The sequence below is a fragment of the Nesoenas mayeri genome (assembly GCF_963082525.1).
Source record: "Nesoenas mayeri genome assembly, chromosome: 1".
NCBI lineage: Eukaryota > Metazoa > Chordata > Aves > Columbiformes > Columbidae > Nesoenas > Nesoenas mayeri.
The window spans coordinates 198,427,429-198,454,617 of NC_137541.1; the positions used below are offsets into that span (position 1 = coordinate 198,427,429).

Sequence of the window (27,189 nt, forward strand, 5' to 3'; positions counted from 1 at the left end):
TCAGCAACCACATTGCCTTGAACTTCTGCAGAACTTATGTTTTAAATAAAAATCCTGTGGCTCAATTCTGTGCTCCATTCAGTTGGTTCACACCTTCCCAGAACCGTGGTGCATGAAACTGGATGTGAAACTCCCTTCAGAGATGTATCAGCACCTGTTGGAACTGAATGATAATTTCATTTGGTTTACTTTTTCAAAAGAACAAAACATTTTTTTTCACTCCCATTCAGCTTATGACCAACAATTAACTAGTTCCTTGTCTTACATGGTAATGTGCAACATTCAGCCACAACCGCAGCACATGATTTTGATTCCTTTTAAACTGTACCCTGTTTTGCTGTGTCTTGGAGGTCAAACAATATGTTTCGAACTTGAATGTGCATCACAGTCTGTTTTAATGTGCACTTGCAAATTCCAGAAGGCCTCACTGTTTCTTTCTGTGATATCTGTACTTCACATGAAATGTTTTGTTAAAAAAGTCTATAGTTGATTTAGTTTCCTAACTCACAGTATTTAATTATTTTTTGTGTCTGTTAGTCATTATTTTTAATATTAATCATTTTCCTAGTCCACTAGGAAGACGTATGTCTTTGTGTTTATTCCAAATAAGGACTTACTAAACATTAACTTACTAGGCAAAACTTCTACAAACCAGTTACTGCCCTCCATAGTTTCTAGCTTCCTTTGGATTATTCTGTGCAGGATACTCATATGAAAACCCTGTTCTCCACTCCATATAGAAGTTAGGGAACTCAAGTTTGCTTCTAATAAAATGAATGAGATACTAATATAAATCATTCCAATTTTTAAAATGTGGCCAGATGGAACTTGGCTAGGTTTATTGTCTTAAAATTTGATAGTATAGGTAGGTCTAGTATCACATTTGTTCATTTTAAGCATTTTCCATAATTCTCACAACAGGACATCAGCATTAGATAAGAGCAGCATTTAAATTCACATCATCAAACTAAGCCAAAGCACTGCGAGAGGGAATGAATGGTACTACATTGACTTGTTAACAATAGCTCGTAACATAATCATAATTAAATATAACAATAATTTAACATAACTCGTAACATAACACTAATTAAACTATTAGTGGTTTCTATGTGCTTTTGCTGATAGAAGACAATGTCTATTCAGGCAAATGCCTTCACGCAGGGCACCAGTGACTAGTATCTTTTGCTTACTCCTAAATACAATGATTATTTGTTGCGCTGAGCCAAACATTATACCTTCTGGTGCCGGACTTAATAAGCCTTAACAAAACCCATTATGAACTCTGCTTATTTTCTTTGAAAACTTTCAGGGGTCTCCTTTGCTCAAGTCAGCACAAGACACCACAGAACATCTTTAGAGAGGGATGTTCATGTCTTTTACAGCCCAGGAGGAGCAGACAGCCCACATTGAGCCACCAGAATCTGCAGAAGTAGCTAGACCAGCAGTAGCCATCAGCTGTAGCAATGTTGCCTTTTGGAGAGTTCTCCTCAAGGCCAGGCTCAGGTCTGGAGAAGCAGCAGGTTTGCAAGCCCAGCACATTGTGGGCACAAGCTGGTGGTGGTCAGTCATCCCACATCTCTTCACCAGCCTCCTATGGAGCCACACGTACCCCCTGGGCCAGATGCTGAACTGCTCCTCAGCTGGGAACTGTGCCTGTGCTCTGGTCATCGGCAACGAAGGCACATAGCAGGGCTGGACTTTTACAGAAAAATGTAATCCCTGCATAGGAGGATTTTATTTATTACACATTTTATTATCCAGTGACAAATTTGGTGGCCTGCTACAATAGGGGCTATGGGGTTGGTGGATAACGAAAGAGCAACTGATGTCATCTACCTGGAATTGTACAAAGCATTTGACAATGTCCCACATGACATCCTTATCTCCCAATTGGAGAAATGTGGATTTCATGGATGGACCACTCAGAGAAAAAGGAATTGCCTGGATGGTTGCACTGAAAGAGTTGTGGTCAACAGCTCAATGTCCAAGTGGAGACCAGAGGTGAGTGGCGTTCCTCAGGGGTTGGTACCGGGACCAGTGCAGTTTGACATTTTTGTCAGCAGAAGTCCTAATCCAAATTGTCATATTCCATTGTGCTCTCTAGATCTGATACCACCTTGAGCTGAACGGGCGGTCTTTATGCCAAAGGGTGGTGTATCAGTACCAGCTAATAAAAAATATTAGGTTTGTTTAGTTCTCTATGCTTTGTGCTAGTTCTCCTGTTCAAGGGAGGCTCAGGAGAAGTGCCACAGACCAGTGTGTCTTTCTTTTGGAAAAAGGGGTCACAGAAAAGGGCCAGATGTGATAGCATCTTAGGCAAAGCTAGAATTTGGGTTATACATGTATATATTCTTATCTCATGTTTGCTTTCTCTCCTGCTTTCTACTGCACTCTCTGTTCTACTTGTTATAAAATTCTTGCATGCCACTTCTGTCAGAACAGTAATGCCTTGGATCTCTTATTTTCTGTCACAGTGATTTCATACCAGCTATCTGCTAATGTAGGATTTTTTTTTTTCAGTCTCAGAGGGTTGTACTCTCTAATCATTAAAAGCTAATATAACTTCACTTGGTTTTTCCATGTTACATAAAAGAAATCCAGATGCTGGGAGAAGAGGCTGGGAGCTGTAAAGTAGCTGACTAAAGTTCTAGTTTCACACCACATCACCTCTCAGTACATCACAGTCTGCAGATTTAGCAGATCTAGCCCAGCTGAGTGATCTGGATCATTTGCCCATCCTCATCCACTCTAGAGCATAGTAATGACGCTATAACTGTGCTCTATTGTCAATGTAAGCATAAATTGAGAATAAATAGTTATAAATATTCAGAATGTTGTATTTAAAAACATAAACCTAAGAATTCTAGCAAAATGCACCAGGTGCCACCTTACCACAAGACAGCAGTTGTGCTTCTTGTGAAACTAAAGTAGACGTGGTTTTGAGAAAGCAGGTCTCTCAAATCCTGTTTCTATGAATCCAGAGACTTTTTCTGAATATCCAGCTATCTCAGTCATGCATTTGAGAGCAGTTTTAGCTGTCTGACAGATTCATCTGACACTATTTACTAACCTTGGTCTGAAATTTCTCCTATCTGTAATGGTGAAATGAAAGCTGAATTTTATTTTCTTTGGTACTGTTCAAAAGACATTAGTGGCAGCAATGTGGCTTTGGCTGGTACAGATAAAGTAAGCAAATCTCTCCTCCCCCATGAAGAAGATACACTGTAGTGTCATCGTATGATGTTGGCTAGAAAATTGCCGAAAAAGATACACTCATATTCAAGTGGGTTGGCTTCTCACTTCACTGGGGAAGTGGGCATAGAGCTTCCCAATCTCTGCAAGAGATAGAACATCACATGAGGCCTCCACACAATTAAATTGCTAAGTCAGTAAAGTTGCATGAGATTGCATCCCTAAAGTGGAAACTGGCATGTTTCAAGCAGATTCATCACCATTAGGGAAGTTTTTCTTTCCACAATTAACCATGAAATTAAGTGTAGGTATATTCAAATATTTTCTCTCAACAATTTCTGCTCCTATGTATCTCCAACCATGAAAGTGTCGCTATTCGTGTAACATTCCCTTGGCTCCTTAGTGTATTCATTTACTGCTTGTTCACCATCTGAAAAAGTACATTGCCATCCTGAAATATACTCATGTCACACTTTGTTCCATTCATAGCATTAGTTTACCCCTTTCACTTACCTGTATGTATAGGGTTCCTAATTATAGAACATTTTTCTATGTTCTTCCTTTATACTTACTTTGCAAGTTAATGTTATGCTACTATAAATACTACATGGGGTGAACAGCCTGCTAGCAGGTATGCACTCTATAAAAAATAAGTCAATAATCATGTCTTCTGATCTGACATCTGTTTCCCTCCAGTTTAAGACAAAGCTGCAAAGAAATTAGGCCACATAAATTGATAAAAATAATATGTAGAAGTAAAAGAATCATGGGAAATTCTTACTGCAACAGAGTCAAATTCTAGAGAGGTATAAAAGATGCTATAAGCTGTCAATCAGCATAAAAACAGTTGATCAAACATTCATCCAAATACTCATTTTTAGTGTGCAAGCATGCAAACTTTGCTTTTTATGCGACACCTACAAATTTGGCTTGGTGGACACCTATAGAGCTGTTTCATGACCTGCTGAAGTTTTTGATTGGCCAGGTATGGGCTGGGTTTTTTGAAACCTGGGGACGGGTATGGCAAACCAGGGCAGAATTTCCCAGACGCTGCCTCCTGCTCACAGCCTGAGTGAAAGTAGAGCAATAGGAAGTTTTTATTTCTTTACAAGAAGCCATGATAATAAGGCAAGGAATGAAGACTGCTTATTCTACAAATACTGGTGTCAATGAAAGCATGATGTGTTTACTCTTTTAATATGTGGCACTATTGTCTGTATTAACCTCAGGAAAAGCCATCCTTGCTTGATAAGAACATTCACATTATTGAAATAACTACTTTTTTCCTCAGGATTTGGGAAGCTCCTGTAATCCACGGTGTAACAGCTGTAACAGCCAATACAGGCTAATGTCCTGCTGTGACCTACACAGAGAGCACATCCCCGGTGCAACACCTCTGGTGTTGCTGTACACAAGTGATGAAATTAAACTAATTGTAAACTACAGAAAAACAGCTGGATTGGAGTAATGTAAAATATGCTGGGCTTACTTTTTTTTTTTTCTCTTTGTCATGGTGTGGTCGCTCATCTGTTACTAGTGCAATGAAGTCAAACTCCTTCTTGCCTTTGCAGAGCAATAAACAACAGCTACCTCCAGAGCAAGCCAGAGTAACAGCAGGCTGGGGCAGGTCATGCTCAGACAGGATACTGTAACAAATCAATTCTATCTGTAAAGGGCAGCTTATTTATAGCAAAAAAAACCACCCTAGGCTAGTTCCCTCCTTAGTTTCCATAAAAATTTAAACATGCATTATGTAAAAATGAGACACAGAGCCAGGATTGGGGAGAGTCTTTCTTTAATGTGTAACCTTCTTTCGTTACACATTAGTGTAACGGATCATAAAGGATTAAAATATACAAAAGCCTATTGTTCCTGACCTGTGATCAGTAATAATCACCTGGCAGTGACAATTGCCTCTGGAGAAAACGTAATGACATCAAGCTGGTTTTGAAGGGCCAGGACACTGGGTGCGCCTCGGGCAGTGTTTCGCTCCAGAACATGTGCATGCTTCCAAAACAAGTTGCCCCACTATCTGCACTCATTGCACTTGGGTTCACACTGGGATCAGCTGGCCATGAGCAAACTGTGTCCCTTTCAGGCAGTACATAGTCAAAAAGCACAGCACCTCATGGAAAGATGCTCAGTGATCTGGGACAGACCTGGATTTGTCTGGAGGAGCCCTTTCCCACATGGGCCTTCACTCTCCACATCCACTTCACTCCTTAATATATACATAGACTTTGGTGTTTGGAAAGAGTCTAAGCAGACTTCTCACAGTGACAAAATTTTGATGTGAAATCTCTCTAACTGTAGTGGGTTGATCTTGGCTGGCTGCCCGGTGCCCACCCAGCCACTCCCTCACTTCTCCTCCTCGCCAGGACATGGGGAGAAAATAAGATGTAAAAGCTCATAAGTCAAGATAAGGACAGAGAGACTGCTTACCCGTGATCATTATAGGCAAACTAGACTTAACTTGGTGAAAATCAGTTTAATTTATTGCCAGTTAATAACAGAGTAGGATAGTAAGAAATAAGAACAAATCTAAAACCACCTTCTCCTTATTCCTTTTTCCTCTCAGGCTGAATTTCACTCTTTCATTTCCAACTCTACTCCCTTCCTGCCAGCCCCCAAGTGGCACTGAGGGGATGGAGGCTGGACTGAGTTCACAACACTTCATCTCTGCCGCTCCTTCCTCCTCGTGCACTTCTCTTGCTGCAGCATGGGGTCCCTCTCATGGGATAGAGTCCTTCATGAACTTCTCCAACGTGGGTCCTTCCCACAGGCTGCAGTTCTTCACAAACCGCTCCAGCATAGGTCCTTTCCACAGGGTGCAGCCCTCCAGGAAAAGACTGCTCCAGTGTGGGTCCCCTGCAGGGTCACAAGTCCTGCCAGAAAACCTGCTCCAGTGTGGGCTCCTCTCCCCACGCTGCAGCTCCTGCCAGGAGCCTACTCCTGCATGGGTTCTGCATCGGGACACAGCTTCCTTCAGGGCATGTCCACCTGCTTCAGTGTGGGGTCCTCCATGGGTTGCAGAGTGGATATGTGCTCCACCATGGTCCATGGGCTGCAGGGACCTTCATCATCATGGTCCGCACCACAGGCTGCAGGGGAATCTCTGCTCTGGCACCTGGAGCACCTCCTGCCCTCCTTCACTGACCCTGGTGTCTGCAGAGGTGTTTCTCTCACAATTTCGCACTCCTCTCTCCCAGATGCTGTGCAGTGTTCTTTACCTTTTCCTAAATATGCACCACCAGCATTGCTGATGGGCTCAGCTTTGGGCAGTGGCAGGTCTATTGGAGTCCGCTGGAACCAGCTGCATCTGACATGGGGGAAGCTCCTGGTGTCTTTTCACAGAGGCCACCTTTGCAGTACCCCCAGTACCAAAACCTTGCCACATAAACCCAATATACTAACATCTGCCTCCCTCCTGGTTTAGATGTCTTGCATGCTTCCTGGTTGTGGCCTGTGGCCTCCTCAGGAGGGTAAGAATAAAAGAAAATTAATTTCTTGGAACAAAGGAGAATGAGAAGAAGGAGAGAGGAACAAAGACAGGACTTAGTTTGAATAATGCTTTGGTTAAATGGATGTAATTTAGAGAAGAGACCTTCTGAGAAAAAAAAAAAAAAAGCCAAATTTAAATGTAAAAAACCAGACAGGAGGGAGAAGTAAAATATTAGATCATTAAAAAAATGAAAAATAAAAATAAAAAAAAGGTAAGAGGATGTTCCCATGCTCTATGAATCTCTTCAAGGAAGAATTTCTATATTGTTTTCATGACACAAACATTTTTAATGGCAAATTTACTATCTTTAAATTATATATTTATCATAACAGAGTAAAGGGAACAGTTAAGAGGCCTTGTGGCTATATCCGATTGCATTTCTTTTTGCAGTTTTGTGGAAAAATCTGACATAAATGCATCGCAGATGGGAGTCAAGAGTACTACTAAAACATGCGGCAACAATGTTTCTTTATAACTAAGGGTGATGGTCTGTGGGGTGGGAAATAGCACACTTCAGGTGTCTGTCACATAAACACCAACATCTGAACTGCTCAGCTAAGTGCTCCCCATGGCAGCGAGCGATCAATAGGCAGTTACAAGCCACAACTAACCCAGGTGACTTGAGGAACCTAGTTACATGCAACAAAGCCCAGCGCTATCCTTCGGTTTCAGAGAAACTGAGTGAAAAACAGTTACATTAGGTTTGGTTAAGCAATCCCTCAGGTTGGTGAGCAGCTGCGTGAATGAATGTTCTAAAGTCAGTGAGGGTTCTCTGTGACTCACTCCCTGCCACCCGAATGCAAGTGGTCTTTTTGTGGTTGTGCAGCTTTTTAATGGTTGTGCTGCTTTTAATGGTGCCCAAGTTAAAACCCACCATGTTGGAAAACTCAGCATAACTTGTTTCGTGTGAAACAGGCTGCAACTCTGCTCTAGGAGGGAAACGTTTGGTGAAATAACATCTCAGTGGTATAACCAAGTTTACCAACAAGGTGATGTAATTGTCTTTCTACTCAGTTACTGGAAATCAGACAGAGGAGTAGAAAATGACCCATCCCACACCCAGAGGACCTGTCTGACCAGCAGGCTATCAGCTTCCAGCTGTGAATCAGTGCTGTGAATCAGGAATAATTTGAATAGAGACAAGAACATGACCATACCTGACAACTTGTAGGGAAACAATGGTGTAAAAAACAATTTACCTATGTTTTCACATATTACTAATTTCAGTTTTTTGCAGTCTTCCTAGCTGTATCTCAGCTCTCTCTAATACACATGAGGTAAATCAAGCTTCTGCACTGGTCTTATATTGACTGCATTCAAATTTAACTTCACACCTTTTATACTAGAGCATAAAACCCTGGTGGTAAGTTTTTAATTCCTCTGGAATTGCTTTACTGCACCTCAGTTTACAATGTCTACCAGCTCTCTGGTGTTTCAGGGCCATTTACTTTTTTTATAGAAATGGGATTTTGCAAATCAGACTAAATGCAAAAGTTTGGTGAAAGTTATTTATATTCCCAGCACTTTTTCCAAAGACCTATACAAGCCCATGAGGCTCAGCATGGGTAAAGGTACCAGGCAAAGCCCTGCTGTGTCTGCCCTGCCTTTCAAACCCTCCCTCCATCACCACCGAAGTCCAAACTCACTGTGCTGCTCCAGCATGTACAGACATGTGCAGATCCTCAGGATGAGTCAGGAAAACCTTCAGACATTGACTGCTCCTTAGTTTGGGCTACATTTAGTGTGGACAGGTCAAGCGCAGCGTGCCTCCCCATGCTACCTGTGTACCCTGCCTGCCCTGGCAGCACCATGACATGACCAGTCTGGTTTAAATGGGACTCTGCTGCTTATCACAGAGCTTTGCTGCAGGATTACAGGCAGTCTGAGGTTGCCTTAGTCCAAGAACTAATTTAAAGGTTTCCTATACAAAGGGATACAGTTTTGTCAAGATAAGATGTACACAGGGCTTTAGATTGCATCTTGACTCAGTCCTTTAAAGACAGCGCTGAGTCAGACTTAGAAATGATGGGGACAGCCAGCTGCAAAAAGGGAATTCACAACGGAAAAGTGACTGTAGGAGGTGATGCTCCTGCCCAGCAAGGTTTGGATCCTCACTGCACTGACATGCAGCCGACTGACCTCCTGTGCTCTTCCCCAGCTCCTGTACAGGAGCTTCTGGAGGGAGGAAAGACTGCATGCACCTGAAGGTTATATCTTATGACTTCAACTTAAACTGAATAAAGCAAATTATTATATGGAAAAAGTTGACAGATCCATATGTGTCTGTTAGTGGAAGGAGACTCCTGATCATTGACCAAAGGAGCAAACAAATTAAAAAATAGATGATATCAGAACTAACACAGGTAGGTAACATTTACAGGAATGCCATTTCCCTTGTGGCTTATTGCTCAATATTATTATTGTAAAAACTTATCTCTATATTTACATACTTTTCCCCCATGATGTCCCAATTAAACTGTTGCAAATATAAAGTCATTAAATGCAAAGCAACTTTAGATACCATAAGAAGATGGTAGATCCACAAGTTGAGATATGTTAAGTTTAATTGCTTAATTATTAGTAACTTAGAGGTGTTAGTTCTTGTCACGTTGTTTGTGCTGAACCTGAATATCTAATTCCTTCCTCGGGCTTTTCCTCTAATAAGGTGTAGGACCTGAGGTAGATCCTGCTTGGAAATATCTCAATGAGCCACGATCCAGCTGAACAGGGGGGACTGGACTACACTGCATCTCTCCAGGGATGGGCGGATGCAGCACCACAGGGCCCTGGCAGGACCTCCATGCCCATAAGAATCCGGTTTTGTAGGACTTTAAATACAATATTGCATAATTCACAAGCGACCCAAACAAAACATTTCACAGGAATTTTTGGCTGTTCTTTCTGCTTGATATTTACTGTCGTGAGTAGATCACATCCAGCAGCTAATCATCCACATAGCTGCTTGCTCAGTCTCCATCCACAGTGGGATGGGTTGAGAGACTAGGAAGCGCAAAACAGACTCATGGACTGAGATACAGACAGTTTGATGAGTGAAAGGAGGAAGGCGGGAGGGAAGTGATGCAAAGGCTCACCACCTCCTGCAAGCAGATTGATATCCAGCCAGTCTCCAGGCAATGACTACCTTGGAAGAAAACCCTCACTCCACCTTCTTCTGCTGCTAGCCCAGTTTTATTGCCAGGCATGACATTATATCATATGGAATATTCCTTTAGAGAATTTGGGTCACCTGTCCCAGCTGTGTCTCCTCCCAGCCTCCTGTCCACCCATCTGCTTCCATGCACAGTGGAGGCAGAGCGTGAAACAGAGAAAGCCTTGATGCTGTGCAAACACTGTTCATCGATACCCAAAACACTGGTGTGTTATCAGCACTGGTTCAGCCACAAATCCAAACACAGCACCATAGGGGTTGCTATGAAGAAAGTTAAGTCCATCCCAGCTAGACCCAGTACATTCACAAAGCCATTTGAGCAGCTTCACTGTTGGCTGCATTCAGGTTGAGCAGAATCCAGCTGAGCCTTCTGTCTAAGTCAAATGACCACAAAACTGTGATCTTTCACCATTGAATCATTCAGTTCTACTTCACTCTTTCATCCCACTCATGTTCAAAAGAGGCTCAGGTTTTAGTTTCTATACATGTATTTTCCTCTAGACCACAAAAGTGCGGATGCCCATCAATGAGTTCCATATAGGACAGTTTCATGAAGCATCCTTGTTCATAACAGGGTTACTTACCTCAATAAATGTCAGTGTCAGCATTGTGAGTCTTCTTAACAGATTTTTACACCATGGAGCACTTTCTTCTGACCTCTTTGAACATTCTCTACACAGGCCATATTTTAGCACAGGTTCTCTGCTGAATGTAAATGATATGACTATCAAGAAATTATTTATTCTGACTCACAACAGTTTTGTCACTCCAGATCAAAAGATGAAGTTTTCAAAATTCATGTAGCTAAATCTAAAAATCAGCATCCGTTTCTTTTTGCTATGGATCTTACTAGCATTAGATTGACTTCTGATAATTTTGAGCCCAAAGAAATGAAAAGTCTTTTCACTGACAGTTTTCTACTTAAATTCAAGCCCAACATTTCTCAAAACCCTCTGTCTTTTTTGGAAAAGGACGCCTGCTCTTTCTCAGCAAGCTCTCGTGTTTAAATTCTCCTTTTCAGTTTTGCCCATAGCCTGGTCATACATGTGAGTTGCTCAATAGTTTGTCAACTGGAATGGGGCTCTGGAGGCTTTCACATTCCTCTTGTGTGCATGAGGAAATAATCAGTACCACATGCTAGAGTCATGGAGTTCAAAGTGGTTCAAACACATCCTAATCTCCTGCTACCCAGACCCTGCTCCAGATCCTACTTGACTGACACAGTCAGACATTAAGTCAGTTCTTGAGGAAGAAAAAGATGAACCTGCTCCTAATAATAAAACAGCTTTGTAAATGGGTAGATTTCCTGTAAGCCTACCAAAATGTACAGAAATTATCACATGGGCTGTGTTCAGTATTAGGTGGAAGCCTCATTCCTTTAGCAACCGTTTCAGGCATCATTGTGTAATGTAGTCCTCTTCTGAATAATTCAGCAGTGTTTTGGTATACATTGTCTTTTTCTGAAATGAAAGTCTTTCTCCTCACATCAGTCAGGAGTACACTGGACTTCAGCCAGTAACCCACAAATTCTTCAATACATACTTATCTGTACCCATACCAGCTGTCCTACTGTGAGAAACAGTAGTGGTCATTTCCTATTATGTGCCTTTCCTTTTGGATTAGAAGCAATATAGTCACAAAACTGCAAAAGCTGAAAAAAACCACAAGCCAGCCTGTGGACTGGTGTTTCCAGTCCTCAACTTCCAGTGGAATTTGGTGGAGTGACCTGAAACCAATGTTGGTCTCAGTGGACAAGGGAGGCTGTGGCTGCCCTGCTCAACTCTGGTTTTCTCTGCCAGTGCTTCAAGGACTCCACTGCATTGCACTGGTACAGCCAGAGGTAGAAGATACCTCCACATTTGTTAGGGTAAGCTCCTCTCCTTTTTCTGGAAGGCTTCCACCTATTCTTGTAAATTATATTTTATATCTGGTTCTCCAATGTACAGAGACTCTCCTGAAAGGCCATCTCATTTGGGAGGGAAGGTACAGCCTCCTATTTGTGGAGAGCACATTGAAAGAGCTCTCTTCTGATCTCTGTAAAAACAGCAGAAACCTCTCTAACTTCACTGAACTGGATTTCTTGCAGCATAGGGTACCTCACAAGATAATTTGAATTAGAAATATTACCTAGACAGTGTTGTGCATGCTCCCTGGGAAATGCCAGTAGATTCAGTGAGACAGAGCTCCCATCCATCTCATCTCTGCCTCCACGTCAACTAATACAGGCAGGCTGGCTGACCAAAAGGCTGTTGCAAAATGTCTTTGTGTATAAGGAAACTGGGGGAACTGCACTAAGAAGTGATTATACAGTAACTGTACTGATGAAATTACAGAAAGTGAACTTCCCTATGACCCTGTGGTTTCTCTACTGGAATAATATGAAAAAAAAAGAGAGCCAAAGCTGGTTGCTAGCTGTGACATGACATCAACAGGGAAGTCAAAGGAAAGATTTGTTTAATGTGCTTTCATTTACTTCTTAGAATCATGATGACATTACATTAACACCACCAAAAAGTGAGTCACGTACGTAACTGCCGCCTGGAGCTATCAGGATCTATAAAAGCATCTAAGCTGTGATCTTGGGAGACAGAAGGTCAAACACTTTCTGCTGTAGTAAAGCTCCTTGGCAAGCTGGGCACTATGCAATACCTCCTACTTTGTGCTGCCATCCTCCTACCTGAGAGCCTTGCATTTCCAACACCACGTAAGTCAGAAACACCGAGCAGCAGAGGCTTTGAGAATGTAAAGGTATGTTACCAGGGGGACAACATAACTGCATTATGAATAACCTGATTTTTTATTTGGCTGCCACATTCCTTTTCTATCATCTGTTTATATTATCTTCTTATCTTACATTAGCATAACAGTTTTTGCAGAGGGGGCATAAAACAATTTAAACTTGCTGATTAGCTTAGACACTCTCTTACAAAAGAGACAAAGTTACAAGTGGTAAATAAAGGAGAGCATGTCATTTTTAAAACATCAAAAAACATTATGTATACCACGTTGGAAGGCTGTGGATTTGAAGGCTCATTAAATTGTGCTTACTTAAAAGGATTGCTTGCTTACAGTGCTTCATTGCTATTGCAATTCTTTTTTATATATATGCTAATCTATACTACAGAGAGAATAGCATTCGGTAAACTGAAATGGGAAGAAAAAATACATCTAAAGCTAGCCATGACTGCAGGATGACGAAACAATTCAATCAAATGAAAAATGCAATGACTAAACATCGCAGATATACATATTAATTTTTATTTTCCTTTTCTTCTTCCAGGCATACCTTGACAAATTCTTTCCTCTTTTTACAAAAACAAAACATCTCAGCTTAGAAGAGAGGATTAAAGAAATGCAGAGGTTTTTCCACCTGACTGTAACTGGAAAATTAGATGCAGAAACAGAAGCAACAATAAAACGGCCCAGATGTGGAATGCCCGATATAGCAGAATATGCAACATTTTCTGGAAGTCCAAGATGGAAAAAGACACTCTTGACTTACAAGTAAGTGATGTTTAAACTTTTATGGGGAAAGGGGTTGCTTTGTATTTAACTTTGTGGGTTTCCTTCACAACCCAAATGACAATAATCTGTTTCCTTTTGCTGTCAGGATTGTCAATTATACACCTGATCTATCCCAAAAGAAAGTGGATAATGCAATTAGAAGGGCTTTTATGGTCTGGAGTGATGTGACTCCACTGCAGTTCAAAAAAGTATTCTATGGACACGCAGACATTGTGATTGGATTTGCACGTTATGGTGAGAATACCTGCCATTTTTAAAATGCAATTTTCCATATTTGACTTAAAGCACACATTTTTATAGCCATCAGTTTAAGAAAGAACACAGAATTTGGAATTATTCTGAAGTCTGCATAAATTTCATCTTCTCTTTATCATTACACCGAATTTATATATTATGATCCGGTTTTACTCCTGTGAAACTGTAAGAAAATCCTTTCAGAGTTCTCCCTCTGAAATGGAGGGAGAATTTAGTTCCAGAATGAGACACCTAAATTTAGATGTTCAGGGCTCCGTCTGCCTTGACAAACAGTACAAACTAATAGGAACACATCTGTAGAGCAAAACAGCTGGTTCTGAAGATCCACAGATTCAGGCAGGTTCAGGCAGGTTTACTTTGGTCTAGGTCTAGTCTGGTTCCCTGGACTGAACAGTCTTTGGCAGCTGGGATGCATTAGGTTTGGCCACAGAAAACATCTTCTGGTTGATTTTCTTCTAGAAGGTGGCCCACTAGTGCACTCCAAGATTGCATCAAAGTTGAAACCACAGCATGGTAAATGCAGACGACCAGTAGAGTCATTTTAGAAGCTCTCTTGTGATCCAGAGTAATAACATAAAAGTAGACATAGCTTTTCCTTGTGCCTGGAATCTAAACTCACTCAACTTGGCCAAACTAAATGCCTGCTTCAAAGTTAGCTGACTTGTTCTCTCGATCCATTTACAATATTTGCTAGATCTCCACTGACTCTAAGTGAAGATCAGACACCTGGCTTACAAGTAGATGACTGCATATGAAAATCAAAATGTTCCAAGCTCATGCTTCACTGGTGGGAAGCATATTATGTTGCCATGAAGAATCGACTAATGTGCAGGTCAAAGTAAGGATTCTGCAAGCTGGAATGGATTTTAATCCTCCATCTTGCACCAGCACTAGATCTCTTCTGCCTGCGTTAGTCCTGCCCCAAGGTCCTTCCACATGGTTTGAAGGAAAGGACACAGAATGGCCTCTGAGTCCCCAAATACTCCTCTATTAAGTCAGAGGCTCACTAAGGGGTAGGGAGAAATTTTCAGAGGTGGTACAAATACACCATCCTACAGCTCTTGCACTTGAGTTAAGAAACATTAACATTCCAGGTGCACTGTGACAGAAGTAGGTAATAGACTGTACCCCAAGGCTGGGGACAAATGAACTCAGCTCTTCAGGAACATCATTATCCATCCCAAATCACTGTCTTTCACCAAAATCAGTACAAATGAAACTGTCTATGACTAATATTGCCCAGCACTTTCCAACACTGAAAACATTCAGGTGCTTATAATGTTGTCAAGCACTAATGATTCTGAAATAATCCCTGATTACTTCCTCAGAAACACATTTCTGACAAAGGCCCAGAAAAAATGTTAAGCTCTTTCTGAACCATGCAGCAGCCTGAATTATCAAATAGAAGTTTTGAACTTAGGTCATTAATTTGGAAAGTGCTTCATAAACCTTGCTCCTTGTTTTTACAGCCTTGCTGCTATCACAAGTGGGTTTTTCTGCTAATGAACAAAGCTAACACAAACAAGCAAAATGCTTCAATTTGCTGAATTTAAACATTAAACTAATGCCATCTGATGACATTTATTTCTTTCCAAATACAGCACATGGTGATGGACATCCTTTTGATGGAAGAGGTAACACACTAGCTCATGCGTTTGCACCTGGAGAAGGGCTTGGTGGAGATACCCATTTTGATGATGATGAAATATGGTCAGAGACCAATCGAGGTAAAACCCACATGTGTGTACGAAGGGGAAAAGCAAATATTGTACATTAGAAGATCACAGCCATAGGAAATGCTTTCCATAACTTTTCATGCTTCAGTACCATTTCAGTAGCAACATTTCTGTTATTTTCAACTACCTTTCTAAGTAGTTGTGCTTCATTATCATTAGCAGCTACATAATGCTTTTTCTATCCATATTTTAAATCACTTTTCAGAAGCTAAACAAGGATTATGACCTTCAGTTTTCTACATAAATTGTGAAAAGTTAAAATGACTTGCTTGTAGGAAAAAAGTTGACTAAAGGCAAAGTTGGAAAGACTCAGGACCTCCAGATGCATATGCAAGGGATCAATAATGTTTTTATTAAAACATTATAGTTACATAAGAAAGTTCAGTAATAACCAATCAAAACTCTGAGGTTTATTCCACGGGAATGAAAGATATAAATTCTCCTGATACTTTGATTCTTTGCATGCTAAAAATGAATGCTATATCTTTAACATAAATTTCAATACTTCTGTTCTGCAGAAGTTAATTTGTTCCTTGTTGCTGCTCATGAATTTGGCCATTCCTTGGGACTTGATCATTCAAACGTCCGTGGAGCTCTGATGTACCCTATCTATTCATATGTGAACCCAGCAACCTTCAAACTTTCAGAGGATGATAAACGAGGAATTCAGAAGTTATACGGTAAATTCATTATGAGATTTGATTTTCAAGATAAAACCTACTGGGGTATAGGTTTCACTACGCTCCCTGATTGCAAGGGCCCTTGGGTCACAACAACCCCAGGCAGCGCTACAGGCTCAGGGAAGAGTGGCTGGAAAGTGCCTGGCAGAAAAGGACCTGGGGGTGTTGATTGACAGCAGCTGAACATGAGCCAGTAGTGTGCCCAGGTGGCCAAAAAGGCCAACAGCATCCTGGCTTGTATCAGGAATAGTGTTGCCAGCAGGACCAGAGCAGTGATTATTCACACTGTACTCAGTGCCAATGAGGCCCCACCTTGAATCCTGTGTTCAGTTTTGGGCCTCTCATCATAAGAAGGACATTGAGGTGCTGGAGAGAGTGCAGAGCAGGGTGATGAAGCTGGTGAGGGGTCTGGAGCACAAGTCTGATGAGGAGCAGCTGAGGGAGCTGGGGCTGTTCAGCCTGGAGAAAAGGAGGCTGAGGGGAGACCTTATCACTGTCTGCAACTGCCTGAAAGGAGGGTGTAGCATGGAGGGTGTTGGTCTCTTCTCCCAAGTAGCAAGTGATAGGACAAGAGGAAATGGTCTCAAGTTGTGCCAGGGGAGGTTTAGGTTGGATATTAGGAAAAATTTCTTCACAAAAAGGATTGTCAGGCATTGCAACAGGCTGCCCAGGGAAGTGGTGGAGTCACCATCCCTGGAGGTCTTTAAAAGGCGTTAGATGAGGTTCTTAGGGACATGGTTTAGTGCTAAAGTCAGATTATGGTTGGACTCGATGATCCTGAGGGTCTCTTCAAATCAAAATTATTCTACGATTCTATTCTATGATTCTATATTACTGAAAAGAAAGAAGGGATACAAACTTGGGAAAAATACATTCCTGTATAGTTTGTCCACTATGTTCCTTCTGTAGTGTGCCCCCATTGCAACCAAGAGGTGACAGAGCAGCAGTGCAGTGCTCTGGCACATGGTCTTCCTGCACACCTACATAGGGCCAAATCATGGACCTTGCTCTGCAGTTAAGCTGTTTCAGCAAGTGGGGCTACCGGCAGGGACATGAGAGATACTCTGCCACTGACCCAGTCAATGGGACAGGTCAGTGAAAACAGAAACTACTCAGCAGGAGGAGTGGAGCATAACCAGAACTGACCACACGGAGCAAACTTTGCCAGGTTTTCTTTTCTTTAGGCATGCTAGAGGAACACTAGGAATAAAACACAGCTATCTGCATTGTTCATTTCCAGTACAGACCCTTATGTTTTGTGTTTCTTTCCCACAGGGAAAAAGCCATCAAACTCTTGAAGGAAGTCCTTGAGAAAGACCAAAGAATTCACATCTGTTTGTTTTGGTGTTCCAAAACAATTTTAATCCTCTGTCTAACTATAGTGGTAAACTCCTGGACTGCACTTTCTCTCCCTGAAATTTTATATTGATTTATTTGCACTTTATACAATTTCACTTAACAATTAAAAAAAAAAAAAAATCACCAAACTTTTCTAATGTGCTTTTTTCTTCTAGTATTTCACTGGGGGATTAAATAACCCCTACATGTGTGATAGACAGAGAAACAAACATTTTTCCAAATAGAGGCATATGTACCTAAAGAGCCTATGTGCATTTCCCACTGGAGATACAAACTCTGTTCCTGTCTCATTATCAGTTCCTGTGAATGTCCTGGCCCTTCACAGTACTTACTGCCGTCTCCTCAGAATCAGTCTGCTCCCCACACGGCTCACACGTGGAGGAGAAAGTCTGACAGTTCTTCCTTCAGCATGGGCTGGGATGTTTTCCCAAAGGGAACAGCTTTTCAACTTTGTGTCCTCCCTGGCTTGCCAGAGAGACAGGCTTAAGTAGTGGACTTGGATTCCTCCTTTGGAAGACTTATCCCACATTCCTAGAAAACAACCACAGACAGGCATAATCCCAGAAAAGCTAGGATGACATCAGGGCTGCTGGAGCTGGTCAGTTGTCCTGGGGGCCTGCGCTGCTCCCTGCTGCAGTGTGGGATGCGGGATGCCTGTCTGCCTGCCATAACCAAGGAGCTGACACAGGAAAACACATCCATGTCGCTTGGTTCCAGGAGAAAATGGCCTTGCCTTCCTGGCTCCCTGAGCAAAACATCACCTGAGAAATTTCAAAGCCTCCACTGGGCTTAGACCTTCGAGAGGCTGGGAAGGATGTGATGAGCACAGCTTATTTTGCACACAGGCAGTGGTTTACAAACAGTGGAGCTCTTTTGCATATTTAACAGGAAAAACTCTTATGGGATCAGTGATTTCTCCATTAGGAGGTTTTTATGCTGCCTGATGAGAAGAGCAGGCTTCTTCTACCTCAACACATTTGCCAAATGTACACAAAGGTCTAGTCTCTCAAAAGCTTGACAGCATTTCCCAGTCTCTACCCAAAAGCCTTTTCCAGTTCCAGAACTGATGCCCGGTGATGCAAGGACTCTGAGTCTACGGACAACTGGGAAAAAGTTTTGCCCAGTCCCAGGTTTGGTGCAGGACATCTGAGAAAAGGAAATCTGGTGATCGCTAATGTGAGACAAAAGGAACTGGTGGCATATTCTGCAATTCAAGGGCTGGGAAGGAACAGAGGAGATTTTAATCTACCTGTACTCAGAAAAATTGTGTCCTGTTCTCTCAGTCACCAAATAGACACATTTCCTAGGACAGCGTCTAAACACTAATACCCTTCCCAGGGCAGGCCTAATCTCTAGCCAAGTTTCTGGGCACCATCTGACCTCTGGGGTTTGCTGCTCCTGTCTTCCTGGAGCTGGAAGGGATGTGAAACAAGTTGTAAGGAATGAAGGTCAATCCTTCTCTGTCACGTTGGGAGACTACCTTTTCATGCTTTCCTTCTGGTCTCTTCTGGTCACTTCCTTCCTAGCTGACACTTTATCTTCAAGGTACTGCAGCAGAAAAGGGATCTTCGTCATCCATGGGATTGCCATTGCTCTGTGACTGCCTTGGAATTGCGGACAGCAACCCTCCAGCTACCTCCTCCAGAAAGAGAGGGTGCAACCAGCTGAAGAGTGGAGGAGAGAGAATTAGAGCTTCTGACCTCCCAGACAGACAGCAGTTTATTCCATAAAAAAGAATTCCTGTTAGTCCAGTCCATCTACCTTAATATCTGCTGCAAAAAGCAGCAACCAGATGGTTGGATGGCTGAAATAAGTCCCTGAGTGAGACACCCAGAGTGCCAAGGATAGGGATAGGATATGAAGCATGGTTCCTTCCAGTGCTTCCCCCTCAGAAAGGTTTCTCACCTCTGTTAAGACAGAAGTTTGAAACATTCCCATCAGTTACTAGCCATTTCTTCCACATAAGGCTCAAAGATGAAGCAGCTAGTGCCAAGTGGATATTGCTCTGATGGCACAGGTGTCTTGAGGTACAAGAAAAACAGGAAGTCCCAGAATAAAGGGTCAGATCCCAGACTGCATTGAAGACTACAAAGAATGGGATTACTGAGCTCCACGGCCTATGTGGATGCTCAACCACCTTGAGTCAACCTGGAGCATCCTGGAAAGATGCAGTGTTGACAAAAAGCACCCTGTGCTCTTGGCCAAAGTCCCCACAGGGAACATAGCACAAAAGAGAGACACATCACCCTCTTTATGGAACTCAAGTCACTCACTTGTACTTCTTAAAGAGAAAACAGACATAGAAAATATCATCAGAGGAAAGACTGTGCAAAAAGAACCATTTCTAGGAATGCATGGGACAATCCATGTACCATGCTGGAGGACAACTGAGGAAAGCATGAGAACAAATGACTGGAAATAGCAGATCTATTTTCTAGTGATGAACTGGGACAAATGGGATAAAACTCCAGAGGTGTATTCCTCGGAAGACTGTCCTGACGATGGCGCACAACTAGGAGACAGCTTCCAGTGAGCACAGGAGATGACTGGTCTGCAGCGAGGCCAGCACAAGGAGGGAGTGAGGCAGCCTCGTGTCTTGAAGGAGGCATCTCCAAGAGGCAGCAGCACTCAGCTGGCATCTCCACAGCATATGAAATAAAGTAGGAGCAGGCCTTTTGTCCTCAGACAGGGCAATGGTACCACTGACGGGCTGTCAGCAGCATCTTAGGTCCTGCCAAGGTCCTGTTGGGCTCCTCCTCGTGTACAGGACCGCTCGCTTGGGGAAAGCCGCTCGCCACTGGCACAGCTCCCCCTGCTTACTATAATATATGTGAACTAGGCAATATCTGCCTCCACCTAGTGGTACAGCTCGGCAAACCGCGAGGGCTTTACGCCCTGTTGTAAAGCACATCTCACCTGTCCACAAGCCCACGGCAGTTATTACTGTACCTCCCATCATTAGGGAGGGACAAGAGCAAATCTAGCAAGTGTGGTGCTGCCTCTTCCTTCTTCACTTTATTCTATTGCATTCTGTGTAAGTTTTTACATGCTCTCTCTGAGGACATCTAAGTGCATCATGTCACTTAAATAACATCAGCTCTCTCCTATTTCATCCAGAAGAAATTGGTAATCACATAGTATTTTGTTTTGGTAGGGCTTTGAATTCTTGCTTGCTTGTACTACTGCTCTTTTCAATAAAAATATATTTAAATGCCACTTTGCTGTTCCAGATAGTACAGCAAGCAGCAAATAAACTCCCAAATGCATCAACATTTGTGGTGGGTCCTTTGACCATAGACATATAAATGATAAGCTTTACTCCTGGTTTCAAAAACTCATGGTTACTACCCTAGAGAAGCTATTATTGGGACTTACCCAGTTATTCAGGTATCCTGAGCCTACTCCATCAAACACAGAGTGATATTCTAAGCAGTCAAAGTCAATATATTTGTGACAGAATTGTGCACAAGAGGTGCACAGGACTTGCAGGAAAATTTTAGTTTCAATTCATACTACACTATTGATTCTACTTCATCTGTTGTCTAGTAAAAGTTTAAGACAAAATACACGTTTGGATAATTTTAGTTGTACTATTCATTAATTTTTCCTTCTTTTTAGAAGTGCTTTTAAATATAATTGACTTGTATCAATTTATATCTCCACATAGATGTATGTACAGAGCTTATGCTCTAGCTCTTTTTCATTATCCAAATGAAAAAAAGTGATGAAGATTGTTATTTCCTGAGCCATCAGAAATATTGCAGGAAATCCCCATCTCTTCTCATCAGCCAAATATAGTAGAAACAGCATTTTACTCAAAACACTAGCTATTTCTACAGTTTAAATACATACCATTTTGAGGTGCACAGGGAGGACTTACCAACTCCCTTTTTCATTGCTTTTTCCTTTCAGGTCAACCTCTTTACATAACATCCCTCCTTCTTTTTAGATATTTTTTGATATTTTGTAAATTACTGTGTCCACATTGTCTCCTGTTCTCCTTAGTGACTGTAATAGCATTTGGCTATGCTGGGGTAATGCACATTCCAACACGATCTCAGTACTTTTTTTCAGTCTCCCATTTCTGCTGCCCAACTCAGGAGAATCATCTTTAATCCAGAGCTTCTCAGTGAAATGCGTGGCATGATGTCTTTGGGATTAATTTCTTCTAGAATCCTGGAAATGAAAACATTTAATTATACAGATAAAGCCAGGAAGAAGGTTATACTGGGCATAAAGATGCTTTCACTTATATTTTAATTTATTCATTTACCCAACAAACAGCTCACCAAAAAAAGAAACAATAGTAAAAGCATACAAAGACGGTGCATCAGGAATGAAGTGAGATAGCTATTTTGACACTGCAAGGATAGACAAGGTAAGAAATACACCTTCGTTCTGAGTTTTCAGCTACAGGAAAATGGTCCTTCAACACATAAAGAGACAGTAAGTCCTGCTCTGAAGTTTATACAGCAGCCTGTAACTCTTCATTTTCTGTATCTCCATGTCTGAGATCAAAGGCATTAAAAATAGAGGTCATGCCATGAACAGTATATGCTCCTAGAAATTGTATTGTTTTGTTTTGCAAGGAGGTATTTCTGCACATTCTGTGTTAACAGTGACATTTGGTGGAGCGTGTTTGATTTCACCACGTGAGAATCCACTCCTGGTGCTGTAATAGTTGTAACCTTTCACTTCCAAAGGGGCCATCACTCTTGAGGAAATTCCTTTTATTTTACAGTTTGGGTACTTAAAGTTTCTATAGTTCAAATACTGTCGAACAAATTCATGGCGAAAAAAAAAATGCTGTTGAATGGCTCCTCTTGGACTTCCTGACCTAAAAATCACTAAAAGCTAGCATGTTTTTCTTGGGAATTACTACCGCATGTTTATCCTATTATTATGTTCTTGTCCAGGTGGTCTTTATGGGAGACCAAACACTGAACTACACAGGCATTTTTTTGATCCAGTATAGCCATCCTTATGTTTGACTTTTTTTTTTTTTTTTCCTTTCTTTGGATATATTCTTAAATCCAACCCACTTTTACAATCTTTGCAATCTGCCCAAGTGCTCTCTCTTACACTTCTTTTACAAGGTTATTCTGCCAACCACATCTTCACCTGGCTATTTAATGACTATCTCACCACTTTCTGAATATTTCTCTTTCTCATTTGTATACAGTTCCATCCAGGGCCCATTTTCCACCTCAGATGAATAATAAAAACATGTATTTGCCTTTAATGGCTGCTGTTCCTAAGAGAAACAAGGGTACTGCCCTTAGCACCCTGTTGCCTGTAATGAAAACTCAGCCATGGGGCAGCTGAGCTCCCACTCCAGCTCTGCACAGGAACTTGGTTGCACACAAAGGCTCCTGTGGTTTCAGCTTTTAATTCTATAATGGGGCTTAATTGTTAATAGTCTAGAGGAGAGCCAGCGATACGTGGTGTTAACAGGGGAATAAGATCTCTGGCGAATAAATTTAATGACATCAGCAGCAATTCCAGCCTCAGCAATGTATATTACAGCTGCCACAGGAAAAAAACTCACAGATATATCATGGGAAAGAGCTGATGAGCTGCAAAAGTATGAAGTATGGCCTGTCACGGTACCTTCCTCTTGGCTTCTCCTTGATAGTGTTAACTGGAAATTTCATCCAATTTGAAGATGCTTTTTCTTCTGTTTTTTATAAAATTATATCTTCAACAAAACCCACCTCAAACAGGATGCTCTTAATAGTATCATAATTATGTTTTCAGTTTCAGCAATGTCAATCTGAAGTAGCTCCACTGACGTCAATGGAGTTATTTCAGATTTATCTATAAGACTAAAAATGTTAGCAAAGGACTAGAGAAAATATTTTCTGTTTTGATTATTGTTACAGCAGGAACCACCACACGCCAGAGAACCACAGATAATCACTGTTTGTTGGAAAAGACTAAGGAAAATTATCTGGGGGTAGAAATTGTTACTGTTTTCTGTCAGCCCTAAAAATAATGTTCACAGACAATAAAACAAGAAGAATAGAGAAAGGCAGCAGGCTGTTCAGGGATATAGGACAGGGAAGCACATCTGCATTAGAAAACAGAAAAAAGCAGAGGCCTTCAGCTTGGCCACAAGAATGGATCTGACCGAGCTGATATGCAAGCTCATATACAAGCTGATATAGGAGCTCATCAACAACCTTTTTAATTTGCAGAACAGATATATTCCAGCAGTCATTTATAATGTCAAATAAAAAGGTGAAAAAAAAATCAGAGAACCCACATCAACCCCTCCTGCTCCTTTCTCAGACATCCTTATATATTTACATAAGGATTGCGCTAAACCTCACACTGCAAGATCACGTGTAACTAATTATCTACCAAGTCCTTTTCAGAATCACTGTCCCACTACCTAGGGACACCATCCTGCTCTAAAGGGCAAAAGTGATCTGTGGTATTATGATGGGCTTTCTCTAGATGGAGCTTTGCACTCAAAGCAGAGATATCCAGGAGCAAAGTGACACAGTGCCAAAAAACCACTTTGCATTCAGTGCCCATCTAGACAGTTCAGACATGAATTACAGAATACAGTGTATTGCTAAAAGCATTTGCCCATTTCATTAACTGCTGTTTGTGCAAAAATTCTAAAGATAAATTGGAGTCTCTAATGTTAAGTATCTTTTATTTTCAATTACATGACAGTGTTGTGGTGGCATTCCTGATTACGTACTGCTTCTCACAAATAATCACTCAGAGTTCAACCATTAATCTGAAATCAATGGTTATCTGATAAACAAACAATTTATTCTTTATGAAAATGAGCTTTGCAAAAGATCAATCACAATGTTCTTGTCATTTGTGATTGGATGTGGGGTCAGAGTCCAAACCAGGACTTTTCCATCTTCCCTTGAAGGGAATCAGCCAAATGACACAAAAAGCTAGAAATCAATAGAGTTAAACTCTAACACAAAAATAATAAATAGAATAAATAAAGAGTGCATTTAAAGAATGAAACCAAGGATGCACTCTTTCTCTATTTGGTACTTTCTGGAGAAGTTAATTTAATCCTAATGCAGACTTCCAGCAGAAATCATATATTTACTGTTTACCGACGTCTAGAAATAGCTGAAATGAATTCTACCCCTCCAGTCCCAGAACTTTAGGTGGATTCTTGAGTTGAACACACTCCGCATTGTTATCTTCAGGTCATCACTAAAATTTCTTTCTTCTACTGAAAAAAAGACTGGGTTTAGGTTGTTCCTAAGTGTTTCTCACACTGAGTTGTTCTGCTGTGGCCCTGCACTCCTCCTTGTCTGCTTGACTGAACTAACACTCTTAGACTTACTCCAAGTGTAGTCTCACATCCTTTACAAAATTTGCAATATTCAGCATTTATACGGTAAACTGAAAATAATTTACAGCTGAGTTGAGTTGGGATATATCAGTGCATAGTAACATAAGAACATGGTAAGATGGTAACATTTCCATCTTTCCCTTTTGAAGTGATAGAAACAACTCCGCAGTCTCCCCAGAACCTTTTCCATAGAGCTACCAATGGTCAAAAAATGGAGATAGAAACTGCTGGAATCTAAGTAGGGATGAGAAGTGACAGGGCAGAGAGGAAGATCAAGAATCTTCATACTGTCAGTATGGAACGAATAACCTAGATTTATTATCAAGCGCTCCAATAAAATGGAGCCTAGAATAACTCAAAATAGTCATTCCCTTAGATAAGAAGTGTCACGAAGAGACAGACTGTCACCTGGGGCTGATCTATAGGGGAATGTGAGCCACCAAGCAGCAACAAAGAACATCGCCCCAGGAAACCTTCTCCACATCCTAAAGCTAATGAGTGCCAGTAATACAAGATCTGTTTCATCACATTAGACAAGGAATCTCAGAAATCCTGGTCCTGCTAAGTGTGAGATGGGAAATCCTACAGTTAGATAGAAAAAAAGAAAATAAGCTGCTGTTGAAAACGTACATTGATAATGTTCTCATTATAATAATAATCTATAACTAGCAGAGCCTTTCTTTGTCATGATGGTTACAACAACAACTCAGAGCAGTTAAGGACAAAAGGGAAAATTATGGCAAAACACATTAAAAGACTGCCAGGTGTTGCTTTAACACTCCCAATGAGATTGTATTTTTTAATACTTGTGGAAAAATGCAGTATGAACTGACAGTGCTTTAAAAAATCAACAATAGAAAACTATATTAGAATGGTGCTTTTTTGTTAATTTGGCTTATCAGAAACATTTTTGACTCAAGCGTCCTTTAATATCTCCGAACGGTTCTGAATATGAATGGAAAGAACAGTAGAAGAGGTGAGAAAGAATCATGGTAAAGAAATGGTGTAACTTTTTTTTCTCAAGTCATATTGTTTTCTTCATTCCTACTTTCAGGACCAGAAATGGGAATCAGGATTGCTTCTTTGCATAAAAAGATTTAAGATTTTACCTCCTGGGAATGAGAATTTAGGTAATAATTTGAGCAGAAGTCAAAATGCTGGAATAGCACTAGTATCAGCACGATACTCTTTTAAATATGCCTTAGCTTTGTAAATAAAACTCAACCACCTAGACTTCTCTTTGAAATAATTTTCCAAACCATTAGATGATTATCTAGTCCTGATGTAAAAGGATCCCACTTTTATTTAGCAGTGAGTAAAATATCTTATAATAATAAGGAAGATACCAGTTTTTATAAGAAGCCAGAATAATCAAGAACAAAATAACTTCTCTTACTTGTGTTTGCTATGGCTACAAAACAAAATGTTGCTATCATATCACTATTGGGCTAGTTCAAACAGCTCAGAGTTCACACACATTGCAAATCATGTTCAAGATGACAGGTAAATGTTGGTCAGTAATTTCAACTGGGCTATTTGCTCCCACAGCACAATTTCTACAGCACAGAAACACTTTGCATGTGGAACACCTTGCACATCCTCTGTATATGTGCATGTAAGCTGAGGAACATGGCCACTTATTTAGAAGCCTCTGCCAACTGTGTGCATCTTTGCTGCCTGCTTGGTCAGTTCAATCATTTTTCCATGTCCTCGCTGACCCTCAAGCATTAGAAAAAGTCCCCACAAGTTCCACCCCCCCATTACATTGCCCATCTTCATATTTTGGCCTAATGTTGGGTTTTGGCAAAAACACTCTGCAGTGCTTAGGCATCCTGCATACCTGTCACTTAAAGCACTAATCCTAACCTTTGCATGCTGTCTTCTTCAGATTTTTATTGCCCTGTTATCTCTTAGCTTTAATTTCTGTTGTAAAACTTTCAGTTGTTAACTGTGTTTTCATCATGCTTATACAATATCTCAAATGACTGGTCCTCAGTTCTGTTTGTTCAGCCTCTTGGTTACTACAGAAGAGGCAGCAATATAAAATAAAATTCTCCCCTTTCCCCGAATTAACCACATGCTAGAACTTGCGAACACTTTTATAAGTAATCAGATTTCTGTTTTTATCTCAGATACAAATGCTACAGACCTTAGATGTCTTAATCAAAGCACCACGAGCAACAATCACTAGCAGTTTAGATGACAGCCAGGCAGCTGTCCTAGGTAGTACCTTGGCACTAGTTTATCTAACAGCCTAAAAAATCATCTAGCATGAAGTTCATTGTGAGTATCCTGGAAGCTCTTTGAATGAGCCCTGCTAGCTCCTGCACCAAGATGCTTTTCCCCCTTTGAAGGTGTACCCTCTTCATCACCAGCAGGCCTGATGTTGTATACATGGACCCATGATCAAAAAACCCAGCATTCTGATGGTGACA

General features: G+C 41.1%; 1 protein-coding gene across 1 annotated transcript; it reads left to right on the forward strand.

The window, feature by feature from the left end:
• Positions 1-1,794: 1,794 nt before the first annotated feature.
• Positions 1,795-19,148, forward strand: LOC308037075 (matrilysin-like; the record flags this gene model as incomplete). Its single annotated transcript, XM_080338571.1, has 6 exons — positions 1,795-2,001; positions 13,144-13,367; positions 13,474-13,622; positions 15,245-15,370; positions 15,898-16,059; positions 18,964-19,148. 6 exons carry the CDS (start codon positions 1,795-1,797, stop codon positions 19,146-19,148), a joined length of 1,053 nt encoding a protein of 350 aa, XP_080194697.1.
• Between the last annotated feature and the right edge of the window lie 8,041 nt (positions 19,149-27,189).